This window comes from Epithele typhae, assembly GCF_022376455.1.
Source record: "Epithele typhae strain CBS 203.58 chromosome Unknown BXZ73scaffold_35, whole genome shotgun sequence".
Classification (NCBI taxonomy): Eukaryota; Fungi; Basidiomycota; class Agaricomycetes; order Polyporales; family Epitheliaceae; genus Epithele; species Epithele typhae.
Window position 1 is genome coordinate 157,935 of NW_025954226.1, and position 19,595 is coordinate 177,529.

General features: G+C 60.1%; 7 protein-coding genes across 7 annotated transcripts; 3 read left to right on the top strand and 4 right to left on the bottom strand.

The window, feature by feature from the left end:
- Positions 1–686: 686 nt before the first annotated feature.
- Positions 687–5,793, bottom strand: BXZ73DRAFT_102853 (uncharacterized protein; the record flags this gene model as incomplete). The annotated part of the gene is made up of 9 exons (XM_048015384.1): positions 687–1,019; positions 1,079–1,260; positions 1,314–1,329; positions 1,394–1,540; positions 1,604–1,777; positions 2,031–2,347; positions 4,094–4,322; positions 4,390–4,495; positions 5,438–5,793. The coding sequence occupies 9 exons, from the start codon at positions 5,791–5,793 to the stop codon at positions 687–689; spliced, it is 1,860 nt and encodes a 619-aa protein (XP_047876356.1).
- A 1,562-nt stretch (positions 5,794–7,355) lies between these two features.
- BXZ73DRAFT_49193 (uncharacterized protein) lies at positions 7,356–7,751 on the top strand (the record flags this gene model as incomplete). The annotated part of the gene is made up of 1 exon (XM_048020202.1): positions 7,356–7,751. A coding segment is annotated over one exon (396 nt), but the record flags the coding sequence as incomplete, so codon positions are not given.
- A 441-nt stretch (positions 7,752–8,192) lies between these two features.
- Positions 8,193–9,664, bottom strand: BXZ73DRAFT_102855 (uncharacterized protein; the record flags this gene model as incomplete). The annotated part of the gene is made up of 4 exons (XM_048015385.1): positions 8,193–8,623; positions 8,683–9,127; positions 9,183–9,265; positions 9,340–9,664. The coding sequence occupies 4 exons, from the start codon at positions 9,662–9,664 to the stop codon at positions 8,193–8,195; spliced, it is 1,284 nt and encodes a 427-aa protein (XP_047876358.1).
- Positions 9,665–9,717: 53 nt separating this feature from the next.
- BXZ73DRAFT_102856 (uncharacterized protein) lies at positions 9,718–10,832 on the bottom strand (the record flags this gene model as incomplete). The annotated part of the gene is made up of 7 exons (XM_048015386.1): positions 9,718–9,867; positions 9,924–10,010; positions 10,068–10,088; positions 10,158–10,259; positions 10,286–10,472; positions 10,649–10,671; positions 10,746–10,832. 7 exons carry the CDS (start codon positions 10,830–10,832, stop codon positions 9,718–9,720), a joined length of 657 nt encoding a protein of 218 aa, XP_047876359.1.
- A 604-nt stretch (positions 10,833–11,436) lies between these two features.
- BXZ73DRAFT_102857 (uncharacterized protein) lies at positions 11,437–12,498 on the top strand (the record flags this gene model as incomplete). The annotated part of the gene is made up of 3 exons (XM_048015387.1): positions 11,437–11,614; positions 11,668–11,780; positions 11,830–12,498. 3 exons carry the CDS (start codon positions 11,437–11,439, stop codon positions 12,496–12,498), a joined length of 960 nt encoding a protein of 319 aa, XP_047876360.1.
- A 376-nt stretch (positions 12,499–12,874) lies between these two features.
- BXZ73DRAFT_49332 (tetrapyrrole biosynthesis uroporphyrinogen III synthase) lies at positions 12,875–13,902 on the bottom strand (the record flags this gene model as incomplete). The annotated part of the gene is made up of 3 exons (XM_048020230.1): positions 12,875–13,128; positions 13,190–13,558; positions 13,611–13,902. The coding sequence occupies 3 exons, from the start codon at positions 13,900–13,902 to the stop codon at positions 12,875–12,877; spliced, it is 915 nt and encodes a 304-aa protein (XP_047876361.1).
- A 1,639-nt stretch (positions 13,903–15,541) lies between these two features.
- Positions 15,542–17,246, top strand: BXZ73DRAFT_49390 (uncharacterized protein; the record flags this gene model as incomplete). Its single annotated transcript, XM_048020245.1, has 2 exons — positions 15,542–16,685; positions 16,750–17,246. The coding sequence occupies 2 exons, from the start codon at positions 15,542–15,544 to the stop codon at positions 17,244–17,246; spliced, it is 1,641 nt and encodes a 546-aa protein (XP_047876362.1).
- Between the last annotated feature and the right edge of the window lie 2,349 nt (positions 17,247–19,595).

Here is a 19,595-nt window from a genome sequence, read left to right on the forward strand (position 1 = left end):
ACGGTTTCAGGTCTACTTGACCCGGGCCACCCCCCCCGGTGCCACGGGCTAAGCCGGCCTGATTGATGTGAGGTACAGGTGCGCGATTGCTGGCTCCCCCACCTGGTGGTCTGATTTCCTGTGGTCGTTGCATAGGCTGCATCAGTAAAACTGCACAGCTCCTAAAACGTCCTTATCCAGGGTTTCCAGGTCAGATAAGGATTTTCCAGGTCCGCAAGTGCTCAAGGGTTCAGGAATACCCAGGAGCAATTTAAGGACACCGTTTCGTGACACAGGTAGGCATTTTCCAGGAATTCAAGGTCGTAAGGACCAAATGCGCTCGAGTTGACCACACTGCAAACACGCTCAAACTGTGCATAATATCTGCTACAAACATGTATCGAGTATAGACGTGTATCAAGAGTAGTATCGCGACGAACAAATTGCGTATACAAAGGCTGCTAGAATGATGGAAGGCCGCGCATGTCGACGCGAATCCAGGCCATCCGTGCTCGCTCTCGCGTCCCGTTCGGCTAATAGGACGGCTGCACGCTCGTCACGCCCACAAAGCGCAGACCGCGACAGCGGAGTGGGTCCACAGCGACAGCACAACGATCGAGTCCGCACAGCGAGACCTGCCAGCGGATCGCGCGGTAGATGGACCGTCGTTTGGGCATCAAGCGGTGAACGACCTCGTTCTCCCTGACTCAATGAGCAGGGTCCCCCGGAACGTATTCCATCGTGACGTAGACGCGCTGATGGTTCTGAAAGGCGTGTGGAAGCAGGCGCATGAGCCACAGCGTCTTGGTCGCAGTGAGGGCGTCGCGCTCGACGGGCGCATGGCGGACCTTCGGGCCACAGGGGGTCGGATCGGGCAAGACACGGAGGGAGAGCGAGGAGATGAGGTCGTACTTGGTCGGCCCGGTGTCCTTCGCGGCCTTCGGACTGACGCGTTTCGGGTCCGCGCCGAGCTTCGTCGCCCTCGCCCAGGGGAAGCTCGTGGGAGACACTGGGGCTGCAGCGACGTCCTTGGGGACAATCTTGCAGTGCGAGGTGTACGTCGAGACATGATTGCACATCACCGTCGTCGGGGTCCCACCTGGCTCCGGAGGCTGATGGGGATTGCGGACGGGATCGTCTTGTACTTGATCTTGCGCGCCTTTACGCCCGGGCCCAAGTCCGCTTCGTGGATCATACGCGAGAGCACGACGATGCCGAGCGGGTGCGGCGTGCACGTCACCGTCGTCTTGTGCGCGTGCGTGAATGTGGGCAGCTTCGTGGCTTCGGCCGACGGTGCGTACGCGACGCGGTCCCATCACACGAGCTCGACATACGGCAGGATCCGGTTCCCTGTTCACGCGCGCGGCGCCTTGCGGTCCGTCCAGGGGAGGAGCTCGTGCCCGAGCCCGCCGACCAGGGTGGACAGGGATGCGGACGTGTCTGCCACGCTCTCAATCGCCGGCGTGAGCTGCGCGGTGGTCGCACCGAGGTCAACAACGCTCGAGACATCCGAGTCGGCGGGGAGGGTGTCGGTGGGCACGAGGGAGAGTGCGGCCAGGAGCTGGGTGTGGAACGCGGGCCGGGACTAGCCGTCGTCGATGGAGTGGTTGTACCCAAAGGCGACAAAGACCCACATACGCCAGAACGGGATGCCTTCACGGAAGGTCTGTAATGAGGCCCCGTAGTCCATGCCAGCGTCGGGGAGGAACGGCACAAGCTTGTCGAGGTCGGGGGTGACTATGCGCGTCCATGTTGACAGTGTGGGAAGCGCGAGAAGCAGCGTGGCGAGCGCAAGTAGCTTGGTGGCGAGTGCAGGTAGCTTGGTGGCGACGGCCGAGGCAAAAGCGGGATATAGGAGGACTTTGGGGAGGGTGAAAGAAGGATGCAGGAGGTGAGGTCGAGGCGCAAGTGCACATAGAAGAACCGCTTAAGTCGAGCCGGTTGATGCGCTTCAGTAAACAACAAATACTACAAAATGAATAACGAACCTGCTTTACGCAGCTCGCGGGATGCCGCTGCAGCAGGTCCGGGAACTTTTGTGGCTGTCATACGGGCTGCTTGAAGAGTGTCCGTCTCTTCATCTTCTTGAGCGCGCAGACTTCGCGCATGGCCATCTTGCACATGAGGAAGAGGAAGACCTCACTATAGCCTCCTGGCTGGCCTGGGCGATGATCGTGAGATGGTCGAACATAGAGCTTGACGTGGCACTTGCAAACGGGAGTGCGCTCGCAGCCGCGGTAGGAGTTGAACCATTTGTCGTACTCCGATTGGGTGAGCCCATGTGTCGCGGTGTCCTGGTCGAATAGTACACGGTGCTCTTTGTGGATGGGAATGTAGCCGAAGGGGTTGAAGTAATGGTCGAAGAAGTCTGGAAGAGCGTTGAGCGAGAAGTGCAGCGAGAGCGGGAGAGAGAACGGGGGATGGGCGCGATGGGAGAACGGAGAGATGGGTGACTCACAGAGCCGGGCGACGGCGGTATGCCTATGGACCTCGTGCGAGTCGACGAGCCCCTTCTACTACATCTTGAGGCCAGCCCTGAGGGTGGTGCTGGGGTTGCGGTGTCCGTATGGATGTTGTTGATAGTCATGGCGGCTGGCATGCCTCGTGCAGTGTCCATGGGCACATCTGTGTACCGGGGTTCAAGGTCCGGGTCCGCACTTGACAGTGGACATGGGTCCGCGGCGGTATTGTCCGTGCTCGTGGCAGACTGGGACAGGTAGATTGAGGAAACAGCGAAAAAATGGAACAGTTCAAGCTCACCTACCCCTCTTTCAGCACGGCTTTTTCTCAAGTTCCGACTTGTCCGGAGCTCAAAGCTGCTGAAAAGGGTGTCGTAAACAAGAAGAACACGTGAATACCACACGCGAGGCATACTAGGCGAGACTTACGCTCTACCACCATGTCGGCCGCATACAGAGATACCACAAAGAAAATTGAAAGAGCGGAGATGAGGAGGGCGAGACCCGGGGAAAGGGCGAGAGTGGTGGTGAGGACGAGGACGAGGACGAGGAGGGTGAGGGTGAGGGTGAACCAGTGGCAAATTTGCGCCAGTCAGAAGCGCCCAAAGCTGGCGACGCCGTGTGACGCGCCAGTCTGGCCCGCTCATCTCCAGTCATCTCCTCACTCTTCCTCATTGAAGGCTTGTACCTCTTTTTCGACGTGCACCTCATCTATCCCTCGACGTGCCCCACCCATACAAATCTGTGACGCCGCTGAATCTCTACAAAGCTTCGTCTTCAGCACTCCAACCTCCCCTGCCACGGCCACCACCACTACTGAACCGTCTCCTCTTGATTCCTTGCTACCCCTTGGATTCGATTCTTGCACTACCAGCGCCGCTTTTCACGGGGCACCAAGCACCAGATCCGAACGGTGTACTCCAATGACAAGCTCAATGTCGTCGCTAACGGAGGCCGCCGCCGCTGCGTACGAGTCACCCTTCATCGCTCAACCTTGCACACCTTCAACACTGGCTCCGATGGCTCGTACACCAGCCGACCCACTGTCTGCCCAAGCAGCTGGATCCTGCCCGGCGTCGCGATTCTCCCCTCGTCACTGGGAGCGGCACAACTTCGAGGAGACCAGTGTGGTTCCTGGGGTGGAAGAGGAGTAAGACTAGCGTGGCGAGGCTGGCGATGGCGGCAGTCGCTAGTGAGTCCACCAGCGAGTCCGCCCATCTGCGTGAGGTCTCCCTTGACCTCGGTCCTCGGGAGCCGGGACAGGAGGAGGGAACGACGATGAATGGGAGGCAGGTGACGATCACCGTGCCGCACCTGCCACCGCACGTGTTGGATGGGTCACGGTGTCTCGTAGGTGTGCCATCCTGTCTAGCCGTAACGTTAACCTGGTGGTACTAACACACTGGCCCTCACCTCCCCCTCGATGACGTCGAGCATGCTCAAGCCCAGGGACTCACGCAAGGCGCTCACGATTCCCCCAACGACATCCCCATCGACGCGCTTCGCACTCAAGCTGCCTTCCTCACCGCTGTCGACCGTTGCCCGCAGTCCCACTGTCGCCAACGACGCCCGTTCGCTGCTCGACTTGCTCACCCAGCTCCCCGAGCCGTTGAACAAGGAACAGACACGTCTTGTACGCGAGGCGGTAGACGAACCTTTCACAGCCTCGCTGCGCTTCTCGCCCTGCCCAAGGCCATTCAGATTCACTCTGCACCAGTGCCCACGCTTCCCCCACTTCTCCACCAACGCCGAGATCGACAGCGCCACCCCCAACAGCCAGACGTCTCCCTCGCCGTGCACCTCCGCGCCGCCCTTGACCCGCGCCACTCCGCCGTCCTCAAGCCACACGGCCACGCTGTCCTTGACCTGCGCGCGCTCGCCGTCCTGGAACCAGTGGCATACGGCTGCCTCGTCCTTCACCCACGCCACTGCCCTGCTCTCCTCCACTCACCCGCGCCTGTGCTGTCCTCGACCCGCATGCCCGCGTCATCCTCGACCCGCGCGCCCACTCGCCCGTGCGGTCGGAGAGCTCGGCACGCCCGTAGCGGCGCCAGAACCTGCGGCGGACGATGGTGAACACGACAGGTGCGAGCGTTGTCGTGCCGACGCACCACTAGAGCTGGAGGGCGGACGCGGTGCGCGCTGGCTGCTCGTGGCCGTCCCGTTCGTCGAGGATGACGCTGAGTCTGCCCCTCGCCCTCCACCAAGTGAACGCTCCACGTCTCGATACTCTGCGGCAACATCCCCGCCACAAACGCGCTGTGCGTCGGGCTCGGCGCTGGGATCGACAGTGGCTCGAGTGCAGCGAGCATGGTCAACACGACCGCCACGGACGCGACATCCCCATCGCCGCGCCCACATAACATACCATTTGCAGGCTGGAGGTGGAGCTTCTCTGGGGGTGCGCGTCGCAATCCTGGAGGGTGGACGACGCAGGTTGTTGCAGTTGGACGCCTCACTCGCTGTCTCGCTGTCTCGTCCGCCCGTCGCACATTGGTCTTCTGCCCCCACGCCCTTGGATTGAACTTGGTCGCGGACTCCCTCATCCTCCTTGTGGCGCGCCCGGCGAGCGCGGACAAGGTCTGCCCGGAGATCAGTGCGCCTGTGTCCACCAAGGTCGTCGTCGTTGCGGTCACGAATGCGGTGCTCGCCGTCGTGACCTCGTGTCGGACAGACAACTCTCGAAGTGCGCGATGTGGAAGCACGACGCCGTGTTGCGCAGGTGAGGCCATGAGCGTGACAACCGCCCAGAAGTGAATCCTAGTATGTAGATAACTGCGAATAATCATAGTAATTACACGAGCCTGGCCCGTCCGAAGAAGGCACAGTTGTTTGCCCACCGTTGGTGCACACCGCCCGTCAGGTTTCCAGGTGTCCTGACCAGTCCTGGAAACCCTTGAATTAGGACGCCAAGGATCTGAAGGTCTCCAGAAGCTGTGCAGAATTACTGATGCGCGTGTGAGGATGATCACTCAGCTCCCGCACCACGGGGGCGGTACGCGTCCCACACGGTGGACGTCCCAATGTGCCCGTTGACACTCTGAACGTCCGAGCGGGCGAGCGGGAGGGAGAGGGGGCATGAGAGAGGGTCGCGAACGAGATCGATGGTCGACGGCTCACCTGCGCTGCAATAGGCCACCGCCCGGCACGCTCCGCACGCCTTCACCTCCCAGCTTCCGTACACCGCGCATGCCCAGGCCGGCGAGTCCTCCTGGAGCGACCCGAACGGGAAGAGGACGGACGTCACGAAGCCTTCTTCGCCCCGCTGCCGCACCACGGTGACTCCCGGGGGGACGTACTGCCTGTTTCTTTCCAGGACGAACGAAACGGCGAACTTGAGCACGAGGTGGGGCATGGGGGAGCGGTTGTAGCGGGGGTCGTTTCTTCGGGTCGAGTGCGCTCCCGCACCTCTACTAACGCCCTTTACTTTCTTGACAGTTCCAATAGATGCTTTGTTAGCACGATTTCAGCCTCGGGGTCGCTCGCGGAGCGTCACCTTGGTGACATAAGGGGATGAGATTGTCGTGCACGACCACCAGCCTACCGCTTTCTGTCAGCCCGGCCGTTGAGGACGCGGAAAAGCGTCTGCTCGTACCTGAGTGCGTTCCCGACGTGATTTTCAGCTTTTCATGGCCGTCGGGGAGATCTAGCGAGGGGGACAAAAAACGCGCTCGTCACCGCTGGGGGAATTTCCGGGTTTTCAATCATTTCCGAGTTTTCGGGCACCCGCATCGCCCCTCCAGCGCTTTGGACAAGCTGAGTGCATAAGACTGTAGGTAGAGCACCTTGTACGGCCCAAGAGAACCGCGCAGCAGCAGCGAAGCACGCTCGGCGATGAAGGGGCGTCGTCGACAACGGCAGCGGGCCGCTCGCGTGGGCCGCACGTGCGGAGGCCACGCGTGAACACCGCCACCCTTCACGCCGTCGATGCAGATCCAGCCGCCGTGGGCAGATCATCTTGCACTTATTCACCTCTCGACCCCTCCCCTCTCGACCCCTCGACCACGCCCTTCCCGTCGCCGCCATGAGTCTCCGCTGTGCGCCAGGATGTGCCACACACCCATCTCTCTCTCGTCCCACCGCTTCCCCCGCGAAAATCCGACGTCCCCAGCGTTTTTCCCGCCCAAATCGCCATGGATCCCACCCAGCACCTCTTTGACGCATACACCAACCTCTCCTGCCACTCTCCGGACATTCTGAGCACAGAAGACGAGTGCAGCATCCAAAATGATACTTATAAGCCTCCCCGCGACATCGACGAGCCATCCGCGGCCGATCTGCAGCCCCGCTAGTGCGTAACTGCTCGGGTTGTTAGTGTTACATAAGCGATTAACACCGATCGTTAGTCTCGCGGGTTATCCGTCGTTGCTCTCGACCTCCACCACCGCTCCCCCCGCAGACTCCCGCCCCTTCCCCATCCCCCGTCGCCCGTCGCCCACCCACATCAAATATGCCTCTACAATCTGTACCCCTGTGGAAGAGCGGTTCCGATCGTCGTACTCAGCGTTGGACCGCGCGCTAGGCGGCGACCAGCCTCTGCTCTACATCCCCCCGGCCCTTGCAATTGAAGGCCCAACGCAACCCGCACACGGCATCGACGACGCATCTCTGAAGAAACTCCACTATGAAGCCCTCTTGTTCTTGAGCTACTCGGACCAGTTGGCGGTGGACGACCTGTCGGGTACGCTCTACGACCCGTTCTCCTTCAACGTCGCATTTCCCGGCTCTCCGTACGACGACGGCTCCTCCTTCGCCTCATCCCCCGCAAGCAGCCAAGGTTCGACGGGCTACGACCTTCCATCGTCATCCTCCGAGGCGTCGCCGTCGCCCACGGCTACCCATATCGTCCCACCGCCTCGTGCCTACCACGAGGAGCCCGCATTCCCCACAACCCCGTCCACTGTCCTCATCCGACGCCGCAACCGCCCAGCTGCACGGTCTCCCGCCTCCTCAGAGTCCGGAGAGACGTCGAAGAACCCATGGAAGTGCCCGCACTGCCCATTCATCCAGCACTCCCGTCGCACCCCGGACTACAAGCGGCACGTCGCCACCCACGGGCAACCCGAAACACTGTGGACGTGCCGCGGGGTCCCTCTGCGCCACGCGAACGATACGAAGCACACGCGGACGCCGGTGCAGATAGAGGACGTGTGGGTGGCGAGGGAGTGCGGGAAGGAAATGGTGGGCGGGTGCGGGAGGACGTTCTCGCGGAAGGATGCGCTTGCGCGACACCTCAGAAACCCGCATCTCTCGTGCGCTGGGAGGGGCCCGGTAGAGGATTGGCACCAGGTTGACGGTGGAGAGGCTCATTGAAGTCCCCATGTGTGTTTTCTCTCCTCACTTGTACCATGTGCATTCATTTTTCGACTTCCGCCTATGCGTATTTATGTTCTTTACCCCCACAACAATCTTCACGATCATTTCTCACGTATCAACCGTACGCGCATGATGAGTGCATCGGACGTCCATGAGGCCGTTGGTCCGTTGTCGTTCTTGTTTGTACGTTCACCCTGCGAAGGCTACAGTCTGCCTCCTTTCTCTGCCCTCAGTCAGCCCTCCATTGATCGACGACTGCTTTGCTTTACGCGTGATTGTAATGTAATGCAATGGCAGCCGGCATTGAAGCGGAGGATGGACGTCACGAAGGTCATCGTCGGGGCAGCGTAACAATATTTGCGCGCGGCGGCTGCTTGAGGCATGCCATGTTCGCGAAGGAGCGCCTACTTTGTGCCCGGCATACAGTCGACGATGTCATCAAGCTGCTCCGCTATCCTCGCTCTCTTCCGAGTCCGTCTCAAGATCTAATCCATCCTCCGACCCACTCTCCGACTCGCTCGTATCCACCTCATCATCCAACGTCAGCTCTGCCTTCATCCACGACTGCTTCACCGCCCAACATCCCACGCCCCCTTCGATCCGCTCCAGCCAGTGCCTCAGCGGCTCGTCCTCCGGGTGGACGTGGCCGTCCCATTTATACACCTTCGGCGATGGGAGTCCAACCCGACATCCCGCCGGGCCCGTGGCGTTGCTCCTCACGTTCCAGAGCTCCGAGGTGAAGCTTCGGTACACGAACCTGTTCGTTTCGCATCTCTTCCGCCCGGTTTTCGGGGGACACCCCTGCAGTAGGAGCATCTTGAGCCGGGTGAGCACGGGCTCGCTCTTTGAACCTGGACCGTCACCGGCTGCTGTGGGTAATGATAGCGTGAGCGGACAGAGAGCGCGTAGAGGGAGCATGTGAACCTACTCGTAATCGTGCTTGCAGGTTCGATAATCGCCCTACCGCGCAACCCGGGCGGGATGCAGTCTAATCGGACATGACTGAGGCCCGGGGCCCGCGCCGCCCACGCGAGGAGGTTTTGAGAGCTGACGTCGCCCGCGATACGCACCCTGCGCAGCTGCGGAAGCGAGAGGCGCGACGAAACATCGACGTCCTCGCCATCGTCATGACACCGGGGAAAAGGAGCGAATTTGAGATAGTCGGCGACTGGGAGAGCGATGTAGGTGAGCTCTCGCAAGAGCGGGAACTCGACGGCCCCGATCTTGGACGGAATCGGGAGATGGTACCGCCGCCCACCCACGGTCTTGATGCAGGTGAGGGTGTAGAGTTCCTTGGCGACGAGTGCGAAGAGCTCGAGGACCTGGGCACGGAAGGCTTGCTCCTCGGCGCGCTCGCGCTTGATTGTTGACGGCTTTTGGACGGCTTTGCGTCGAAGCCGGCATGGACGTCTTTCTTGCTGCGTCGACCGGACGTGAGGAAGAGATGGTGTACGCGTGGTTCGCGTTGAACTGGACAGAGTGGAACCGGAAGTTGCCAGGGCGCGCAATGTCTCGGACGCGCGTCAAGACAAGGGCAAGGGAACCTGTGAAGCCGCCGGGCGCTTGAAGCAGCTGATCGCGGTACAGAGCGTGAAGTTGCTATAGCCGGGTTTGGAGTACGTGCCGAGGTAGGACGCGAGCGCGGCGAGCACGGAGGTGGAGACGTTATTGGGCGCGTCGATCACGATGCTGGTGCCGGACGAGCTGGAGGATGGCGCGGGGGTGATCTCGAAGCCGAGGTAGGTTTCGGAGACGCGGAGGGCGAGCAGGTAGGGCGCGGCGCTCGCTGCGTTCGCAGTGGCGAAGATGCCGATCCGGTCTGACGGGAAGAACCATGTCTCGCTGTAGAAGCCGGGAATGGCTCCTTCGTGACAGATGTCCTGTGATTCGAACTTGTCAGCGGTTGGCATAAAAGACCCACAGTGAAGACATACATCATGGCCTTGCGAACCCAACCAGGGCTCTAGCCAGCGAAAGAGCCTTGTGTTTTCGTGGGTTCGCCGTTCTCGATCGAGTACATGGTCGCGAGTCGCTTGAAGATCGATGCCGGAATCACGACCTGCCCGTTCTCCGGATCGACGCCTCCGTTAGCATGCATAGCAAACCACTTCGTCTGTAGAATGCGCGAAATTAGAGACTGAACAGAGACGACAGGAATATCCGACTCACCATGTCGGAAGCGGAAGCAATGATGGTCCCCACCGAAGAGACCAAGTTGGCCAGAAGCTCGACATCCATCCGATCCGACGGCCACGGCTGAACGCGTGGCTCATGAGAACGCGTCACGGCCCTCCCCCACGGTTGCGACTGTACCAGTTGCACGAGACGTTGTCCCTGGTCGCCGGTAAGTGAGGAGCCGATAAAGAAAGACAGATGCACATACCAGGGAATACCGAAACGTACGAGAACACGTCCAACAGGTTCAGTCTCTGCGTCGCTCACTTTCTCTCCATGGCGCACGAAGCCGAAGGCCATCGCGGAAGCGTCGGTGTCGTGGAAAAGACCCTCGTCGTACGATAAGAGGCGGTAACCGGCTCCGCCATGTGTTGCTCGCGTCGAGCGTGGAAGGAGAGAGGGTAGTACGCGTTCCCGTTGCTCAGGGTCGAGCCAAGGTCGTGCGGAGTGGAGAATGAGAAGGAGGAGAGGGAGTCGGTGCTTGCGCGGCCTTCGATCATGCGCAAGAGCGTGTTGGGGCGTTGGACAGGGCGGTTGGTGAGGCTGTCAAGTGCGACTGAGTGCGGGGTCAGAGAGTCCGTAAGAACCTCGGGGCGGTTGCACTCACGTGTGGTCACTTGTCGAATAGGACGACACAGAGCACCTTCCGACATGCGCTCACACTCCGCTTCAGTGGGTCGTTTCTCCGGTGGAGGGTACCACCATGAATGACCTCTCACTCCGGCTTCGCAAGAGTCAGGTCCTGCAACAACCGTCAACTTCCCGCCTTGGCACGTCCTGGTTGCGCGCATCATGAGAGACTGGATGGGTACTCACCACAACCTGTCCAGGCTCGAAGACGAGACTCTCGCTATACGACTGCACCCTCGCCTGCCGCCCAAGCTCGTCCTCGAGCGCGTCCATGGTGCGGAGGTAGATATTGCGGGAGTGGCGGGTCGATCTGGGGCGATTGCGATGCCTGAGACGGGAGATCTTCAAAGGGTCTTCAGCTTGAAAGCGGACGCTCGCCGGTCAGAAAAGCGTCGTGAGTGGGTGATTAGGACCAGAGCAGCACGACCGGGACAGAAAAATGGGGTGGGGTGCAGAGGACGTGGGCTGCATCAAACATATAGAGCACGCGGACGACTGGGAAGTGGAGGAGAGGGAGAGGGAGGAGGATGAGGGCCGTTTCAGAGCGTCGAAGGGAATAATCCGTCCCGGCGGCCGATGCCGTTGTCGCAAGGGCTCTGCAGCCACAAATGCCGTGGGAAAACCAAAGAGAGATGCGCGATGGCCATGCGATCTTCAAAGCTCGCCACTACTTACAGCCTCCTTTTGCTGATGTTCACACCTTATGATAGCAACGAAGTGAGGACCCTCGGTCGATGCACATAAACAGGCGCTGAACCATTTGCCTTATCTCAGCTCTGAATCAGACTCAAGAAGAGTCGGAAGTGACAGCAATGCTATATTACCGGCCCCGGATGACGGGCAATCGTTGTGTTGTGCGGTCACTGGCCTTCGGGATATGGAACAGCTGCGACGCACCTGGCTTGTTCCTCTCACGACTTCTCGCGAGAAGGTGGGCACGTCGATTAGCTCTGCGGAGTTCTCGTCTGACGTGGTGCAGCTTGACACGCTCGAGGACACATGGGGACTTCCACGTCACGCATTCGATATTCGCGACCCCAAAAACGCCATTCTACGTACGCAACGTCCTACAAAATGCTGGATATTACATACTCACAACAAGGTCTAGTCGAGGCAAAGCTTTGTGGCTCGTTTGATGCAGAATGGTTCCTGTTACCAGCGAACCTCACACTAATCTCGCGTCTGCTTAGCTACAATCCACGGCACGGTGACATCAATCAGGTGTGTTTCTGTCTTGAAATTTGCGCTAGTATTGATCAACTTGCTGTAGTGTTACGATGGAACTACCACGTTTCAGTATCGGATTGTGACGTTCCCCTCGATGCGCGACTGTTCGTCTTTTGTCAGGGACGCAGGCTATACACCGTCTGGCAGCTCTCGACCCAAAGATGCCGAAGATTCCCAATACCCGTCCACTAGGTTCCCTTTCATTGACCTCCCAGTTCCGTACCACTACGCCATCGTCAACACCGGTGCGAAACTGAGGCGCGTGTTTCCATACGGAGAAGTGGACAGTAAGATTTTCGACTGCCCCCCTACAACTAGATGGAACATAAACGACGTCGAACTCATCTACGATAGCTGGACTCACGGCCCGTCCCCTGCCCTGTGGCCGCGATGGCTGGGACCTGATGGTGTCCCGTGCAAGTGGGGCAATCACGAATCGGATGACGCCTCCGACGACTCCTTTTCTTCGACCCGGTCCGAGTCGAACCCCGCCGATCCCGCCGATCCAAGCCGCACCCTCGACGCGGGTGACGAAGATGATGGCTCCCCCTGGCATGTGTGGATCAAGACCTGGATTGCGAAAGTCCACGATGCAGTTCAAGCAGGGAGTGCTATTCCCAACCCGGAAGCGGCGGATGGCGATGTTGGCCTGGAAGTGGCGGATGACAGTGCTGACTCTGAGGTGGGGGATGACTTGAGTGTTGACGAATAGGCGGATCGTTCTCATGTCCTCTCCCCCATATGTCCAATGACGGCGCTCTGCGACCTTGTTCGTGCTTCTGGCTCCGGATCGTGAAGTGCCTGTGGGGTTGGTGCTGCGCGAAAACTGTAAGTTCGACCGTGAATGATAGGCCATTGCTAGCTCCAACTTGCCTCCAACGTGACGTTCAATATAGCCCTCATCGCCGGCTTCGACGCTATCCCTGTTAGCTGGACATATGCTACGGCTGGGCGCGTGAATGCGGTGGGCGGGGCACGAACTCGCGATAAAGCAAAGGGAGCCTGAGAAGAGCGACGAGGATGCAGTCGAGACTTCGAAGTAGACAAACGGCGTGGTGAAATATGTGGAAGTGCTGGGCGGTGTTGAGCTAGAAATCGGTTTCTTCGTGCCAAGTTGCTATGCCTTCGATGAGAGCGTCGGCCGTGGGCTTCGCCGCGACGACGTCTACCCGGATGCCGAGTTCTTCTCTCAGACATGTCGCTGTCGTAGGACCGATGACTGCCGTACGGCTGTGTTGCTTCGTTGTGTCCACATACTTCCCGACCTCGAAGAACTTGTTCAAGGTTGGCGAAACATGTCGCGCGGAGCTGGGCGCGAAATGCACCAGCCACCAAATGTCGTCTGTAGCAGGATAAGCATGGAGTCAGCTCGTAGATTCGCCACGTTCCCGAGCATTACGCACCTGTCCAGTCGCCCATCCCAGCCAGCGCCGCTCTCAGGTCCGCTTCGAACGTTTGCGACCCTTGCGTCGCATACACCTGCAAGCTCTCCAGGCCGATCCCCGCCTCCTCCAAGATATCGGGGAGCGTGTCCCGATGCTTATCCCCCGTGAGGTACAGAAGCCTCTGCGTCTTCGGGGAGTCCGAGCGGCGAGTGGGGTCGTCGACAATAAACCGCGCGAGCTTCTCGCTCGTGCCTGCCCCGGCGCCGCGGCGCACATCGCGCGGCGCGTGCGGCGAGTCGGGGTACGCGGCGCGGATGCCCAGCAGCGACGCGCTGGTCGTCGCGCTGACGGCGTAGAAGGGCACTTCCGACCACCCTGCGACGGAGTCTGTGCACGACGTTGGCCGGGGACGGGGGATGTGCGAAAGGTCGGTGCTCACCTCGACGGCCCTCTTCGTCCTCCTCCGCGAGCTGCTGCACGGCGGCGCGCCATGCCTCGCATGCCCGACCGCTCGTCACAATCACCCCTAAGAAGCCCGTTTCGTCCCCGGCGGAGGAGATGGGTCTTGGCCCGGGGCGCATGGTGGTAGCGAGCTGCGCGGCGTTGGTGGGAACCGTCTGGAGGGCTGGGACCGAGAGTGCGTGGAAGCCATGGGCGGCGCATGCGTCTGCGTACTTGTCTGGGCTGCCATCTTCAGGTGGGGTGCGAAGGAGAAGGACGCGTGTGTGCATGAGACTGTCCAGCACGAGCTTGGGCTAAGCTTGTGGATGCAGAAAATGATTCAGAGGCGCTGGGTAGGCTTGAAAGGTGGTCGAGTAGCAGGTGCGAACGATGAGGGTGAGCGAGGGAAAGAGAGGACATCGTGGGCAAGATGAGAGTCGAACCAGTGAGCTCATCGGGCCCCGGAGCCCCCAGTGCGAGATCTCGAAACAAGCGGGGGCGTCTCTCAGCTTGACTTCTCCCGTCTCGCCCTCGTCAGTGGGCCGACGCTCTTCCCTTACCCTCGCTGGTCTGGGTCCACAACGGCACTATTCGTGCTCGCCTGTCTCTATCACCCCATAGCAGACCGACGTCGCAACTATGTCCAAATAGGAGAAGCCGCTGCACTCCCTCATCGCTGGGACGACTGCAGGCGCGATCGATGCGTACGTTCTCCATTTACATATCGTGCGTCATGGACACAGCTGACGATACGGACGGTGTCGCGCACGCAGTTTCATCACCTACCCGACCGAGTTTGTGGAGACACGGTCCCAGTTCAGTGGGAAGTGACTGCACGGAGATCGTCTGCGTGACAGTCAGAAAGACGTCCATACCAGGGGCGTTCAGAATTAGCCGCAGAATTCTGCGCTGCAGCGGCTGCCGGGAAATGCAAGCGCCGTCACATACTTAGGAGACGCTCTTCACTTCGTCTTGTCCCCCAACCCACTCTGGACTCTACCCGTGAAGTCTACCTGCTATGGCTTCTGATACAGGTGTTGTTAAGAATACAGCTGGTGTGTCCCATCGCTTGTCCTTTGTCGATTCCGCATTGACCTGTTCAAGAAGCTTTCCTCAACTCGGAAGACGAGCTGGAGGAGATTGGAGCCCTGGACGAAGGCGAGTCGCATTTTCTACTCTTGCGATGGTCTGGTTCCCGGCGTCTTTGGCGCCAGATAGGTTCGCTCGTCCTCGTCTGCCCGCTTTTTGTAACGGGCACTTCTCCCCGTTCCGCATGACGCTGCACGCGATTGTCCTAGCCATGATACCGTGCTCGGACCCTAATCTGGGACACCGAGAACACTGTAACTAGCCCTCGAACAGTCCATCCGAGGGTGGACGGGGCGCAGGCCGGACCGCTGCCCAAGGGCTCTTCCAGCGGCGCCCCTACGGAGCCCCTGTGAGTCGCTAGCGCGACTCCTTCGGTGGCCCGAGCCCGCGCAGGTATAGATAGCCACCATGGCCCTCGACTGGCCCCTTCAGAATTCGTCTCATCTCTACTCTGCTCTCTATCCTCGCTTCATGTGCTGAGTTAGACCCCATCACGTGCACTGTCAGAGCCTTCCCCCTTACACTCTTCCTCCTCGCCGTCTACCAACTGCAGCTTCCATGTCGTACTGACCATATTCCCTATAGGCGCGCCAGAGTTGGCCAAGACCGCTCTTGCTCTCATGAGGAGTCGTCCGGACCTAATCAGCAAGTCGTTTTACTATCTTCCTCGCCCATTTTGGACTCATCACATCCCGTCTAGCCCCGAACAAGTGGGTGCTTCAGTGTGTCGCTGCCCTGGGCATCGCAAAGGCTCCTGCCTCGCCGACGTCTCCCACCCTGAGCAAATCGTGTATGACCACCACCTTCTCTGCCCTCACCGTCGATGACGTGGCGACCATCATGTCCAAGTACGCTCCCAGCGACTACGAACGCGTCTGCTACTACAGCGGCATCGCCGTCGAGGGCGAGTGCCCAGAGCTCATCTATCGGTCCGACTGCCTTACCACACCGTTCCGCTCGCCCACCGGTAGATTCGCCACGCCCATAGTCAAGTCTATCTACAGTGCCGACGACACTCCACTCGGCAAGATCTGGGCTACTGTCCTCGACGAGATTCACGCCATTGTGAAGACGGCCGTCCCCAGCTATTCGTGCATTGACGCGGACCGCTTCTACACTCACGGTCCGAATGGCTTCATCCACAATCCGGACGGAGTGACAGATGGTGGTAGCCTCGGGCCCGCCGTTGTCTGGGTCGGCGTCCCGCCCGGCTCTACCTCTGCCGACACTGCGCACGACGTCTCCCAGACGATTCTCGCGCTTCTCCACAAGAACGGGGTCGACAACGCCGTCGTAGAATGGCGAGGCGCTGTCGTGTTGAAGTTCTCCGGCCCCTCTCTCCTTCGTTCTACCGACCGCACCGACGCCACGTTTCAAGTACGCCATTTCCTAACCAACGCTCTCTCGATTCCCCTTACCACCAAGGGTCTGGAGGAGGACGACTCTTCTGGCACGATGACCATGTTCTTCCACGTCGTCAAGGACGCCGGTGGTCTTACCGACAAGGTCTACGGCCTTAGCAGCTGTCATGTCCTCCGTGACGATTGGAAGACTACGTACGAGTTCAAGGACGGGGACGACGAGGACCACGTCCGTGTCTGCTCGATGCGTCGCTTCCAGCGGGGTCTGAAGGACATCATGAAGGCTGGTCGCGACGCCCTGTTCACCGCCGAGCTTGCTGCTGGCGAACTCATCCGACACGAGAAGACGCAGGACACCACCCCGGAGGGCAAGAGGAAGGAGAGACGGCTTCGACAAGAGTGCGAACGCACGAGCGAAGACATCGCCGACCTCCGGGCGCTCCATGACAAGGTTGCGCAAGAGTGGTCCAACACGGCGCTCCACCGCAACGTCGGCCACGTCGTCTACGCCCCCGCCATCCGCGCCGATGTCGGCGACACTCGCTATACCGCTGACTGGGGCGTTTTCGAAGCCGCCAAGGCCAAGTTCCACAATGGGTACGAGGGCAATGTTGTCTTCCTCGGTGCGTTCATTCGATTTTACTTTTCTCGCATTGACCTGGTCTGACGAGACGAATCCTCATTCAGGCAAGAAGTTCTCGCCCAACGAGCTCAAGGAGATGTTCAGCCGCGGTACGACCGAGTTCAAGTTTCCCGACGACGGCAAGCTGCCCCTCACCAACTTCGCCGGCAAGATTTCTCTCAGCTTGCTCCCCGAGCGCGACAGCTTGGGAAACAGATGCCTTACCGTCGGCAAGGACGGCAACAGCACTGACTTTACCGTCGGCCGCTTCACCGGTCTCGAGTCTTTCACCCAGAACGACGCCGGCTTCGAGTCCAAGAACTATGCCGTGTACAATTCTGGCTACAACTCCACCCAGCCCTTCTCTGGGAAGGGAGATTCGGGCTCTGCGGTTTGGTATGCGAACGGCAGCGAGGGGCACATCGTTGGGCAACTTCATTCCGGCGCCACCAAGGACGGCACTGGCGGCTCCCACGTCTCGTACCTCACCCCAGGATGGTGGCTCCAATCCGAGATCGGGAAGGTATTCCCGCACGCCGACTTCTTTCGCAAGGCCTGGTAAGCTCCAGCCTCCAAGGCGAGGTTCGTGTCTCTCTTCCGCCTCCCGTCTTCGTACGCGGGGCTGACGCACGTCGAGCAGTTCGAATTCGTCGTCGTCTTCCCAGTCTGGACACGTTTACTATGCTCCCACTGCTCCGTCACTTTCGTCGTTGACTGCGAGTTCTTCCCGTTCCCATCCACAACTATCTCTACTCTCGTTTTTCGGGCTCCGTCTATGTTCTCGTTGTCGATAGTGTCTCGCTCGTTGCGTCAGGAAAAAGGAAATGCGGCATAGCCGCGCGAGTTTGATATGCAAGCTGTATCGCGTGTATAGCCATCGCGGAAGTGATTGTAATGCACCAGCCAGCATTAAAGCGGAGGATGAACGTCTCCTTCACCGATGAAACAAAGAGGAACATCGTCGGGGCAGCGTAACAATGCGCTTGGCAGCTGGTTGCTGAGCAGGAGGAGCAGGTAATGCGTGCCGTGTTCGCGAACAGGTGTACCCAGCATACAGTCGATGATGTCATCAAGCCACTCCAACATCCAACCTCAAACCCCGCTATCCTCGCCCTCATCCGAGTCGGTCTCTTCGCTCGTGTGCTCCTGTTCGTCCTCTTCTGATCCATCCCCCGACCCGCTCTCCGACTCGCTCGTATCCACCTCATCGTCCGACGTCAGCTCTCCCTTCATCCACGACCGCTTCAACGGCGCCCAACACCCCACGCCGCCTTCGATCCGCTCCAGCCAATGCCTCAACGGCTCGTCCTCCCGGTGGACGTGACTGCCCCATTTATCCAAACGCGGGAACGGGAGTCCAATCCGGCATCCCGCCGGGCTCGTCGCGTTTCTCCCTACGCTCCAGCCCTCTGAGGTGAGGCTTGCGTATGCGAATCCGCTCCCTCCATACCTTCTCCGCCCGGTGTTCGTGGGGCACCCTTGAAGTAGGAGCATCATGAGCCGGGGGAGCGGGGGCGCGCTCTTTGCACCTGGACCGTCGCCTGGCGCTGTGGGTGATGACGGCGTGAGCAGACAGAGAGCGTGTGGAGGGAACGTATGAGACAACTCGTGATCGTCCTCACGGTTTCGACGACCTCCTTACCGCGCGGCCTGGACGGAATGCAGTCCAACGAGACGTACGTGAGGCCAGGGGCGCGGGTCGCCCACGCGAGGAGGTTTTGAGAGCTGACGTCGCCCGCGACACGCACCCTGAGCAGCTGTGGAAGCGGGGGCACAAAGAAACGTCAACTTCCTCTCCAGCACCATCAGACCGGGGCAGAGGAGCGAAGTAGAGATGGTCTGAAACACCGACGCAGGTGCCGGTGACCTCTCATCTGCTCGCTCCTAAGCCGCGGATAGACCGGGAAGGAGGTTACGTATACACCCACCTCCCGTTCCACTCTCCGGACATCCTCAGCACAAGAAACGAGTTTAGGAGCTCTGCGGAGTCGGTTGAGCCTTCCCGCGACATCGACGAGCCATCCGCGGCGATCTGCATCCCCGCTAGTGCGTAACTAGTTGGGTTGTTAGTGTTACATAAGCGATTGACACCAATCGTTAGGCTCGCGGCTTATCCGCCGTTGCACTCGACCTCTCTCTCCCCCACCACTCCCCCCGCAGACTCCCGCCCCTTCCCCATCGCCCGTCGCCCGTCGCCCGCCGCCCACCTGCCTCAATGGCAGGTATTATCTGTGCCCCCCTGTGGAAGAGCGGTTCTGATCGTCGTTGGACTGCACGCTAGGCAACGACCACATCCCCCCAGCCCTCGTTAAAAGTCCAACGCAACCCGCAGACGGCGCGGATGGGAAGAATGCCAACTCTGAAGCTCTCTCGTCCTTGAGCTACTCGAACGAGTTGGCGGTGGGTGACCTGTCCGGTACGCTTTACGACCCGTTCTCCTTCAATGTCGCACCTCCCGGCTCTCCGTGGGACGAGGTTTCCTCCTTCGCCTCATCCCCCGCAACCGGCCAAGTATCGGCGGGCTACGACTGCTCATCGTCATCTTCCGGGTCGTCGCCGTCGCCCACGGCCACCGATGTCGTCCCGCCGCCTTGTGCCTACCGCGAGGAGCCCGCATCCCCGCCACTCCGCTCACTGCCCGCATCCGACGCCGCAATCGCCCGGCCGCACGGTCTCCCGCCTCATCAAGGTCTGCAGAGGTTTCGAAAAACCCATGGAAGTGCCCACACTGCCCGTTCATCCGGCACTCCCGTCGCTCCCCAGACTACAAGCGGCACGTCGCCACCCACGGGCAACCCGACACACTTTGGACGCGTCGCGGGGTCCCTCTGCGCCATTCGAACGATCCGAAGCACATGCGGACGCCGGTACAGATGGAGGACGTGCGGGCGGCGGCGAAACGCGGGAGGAG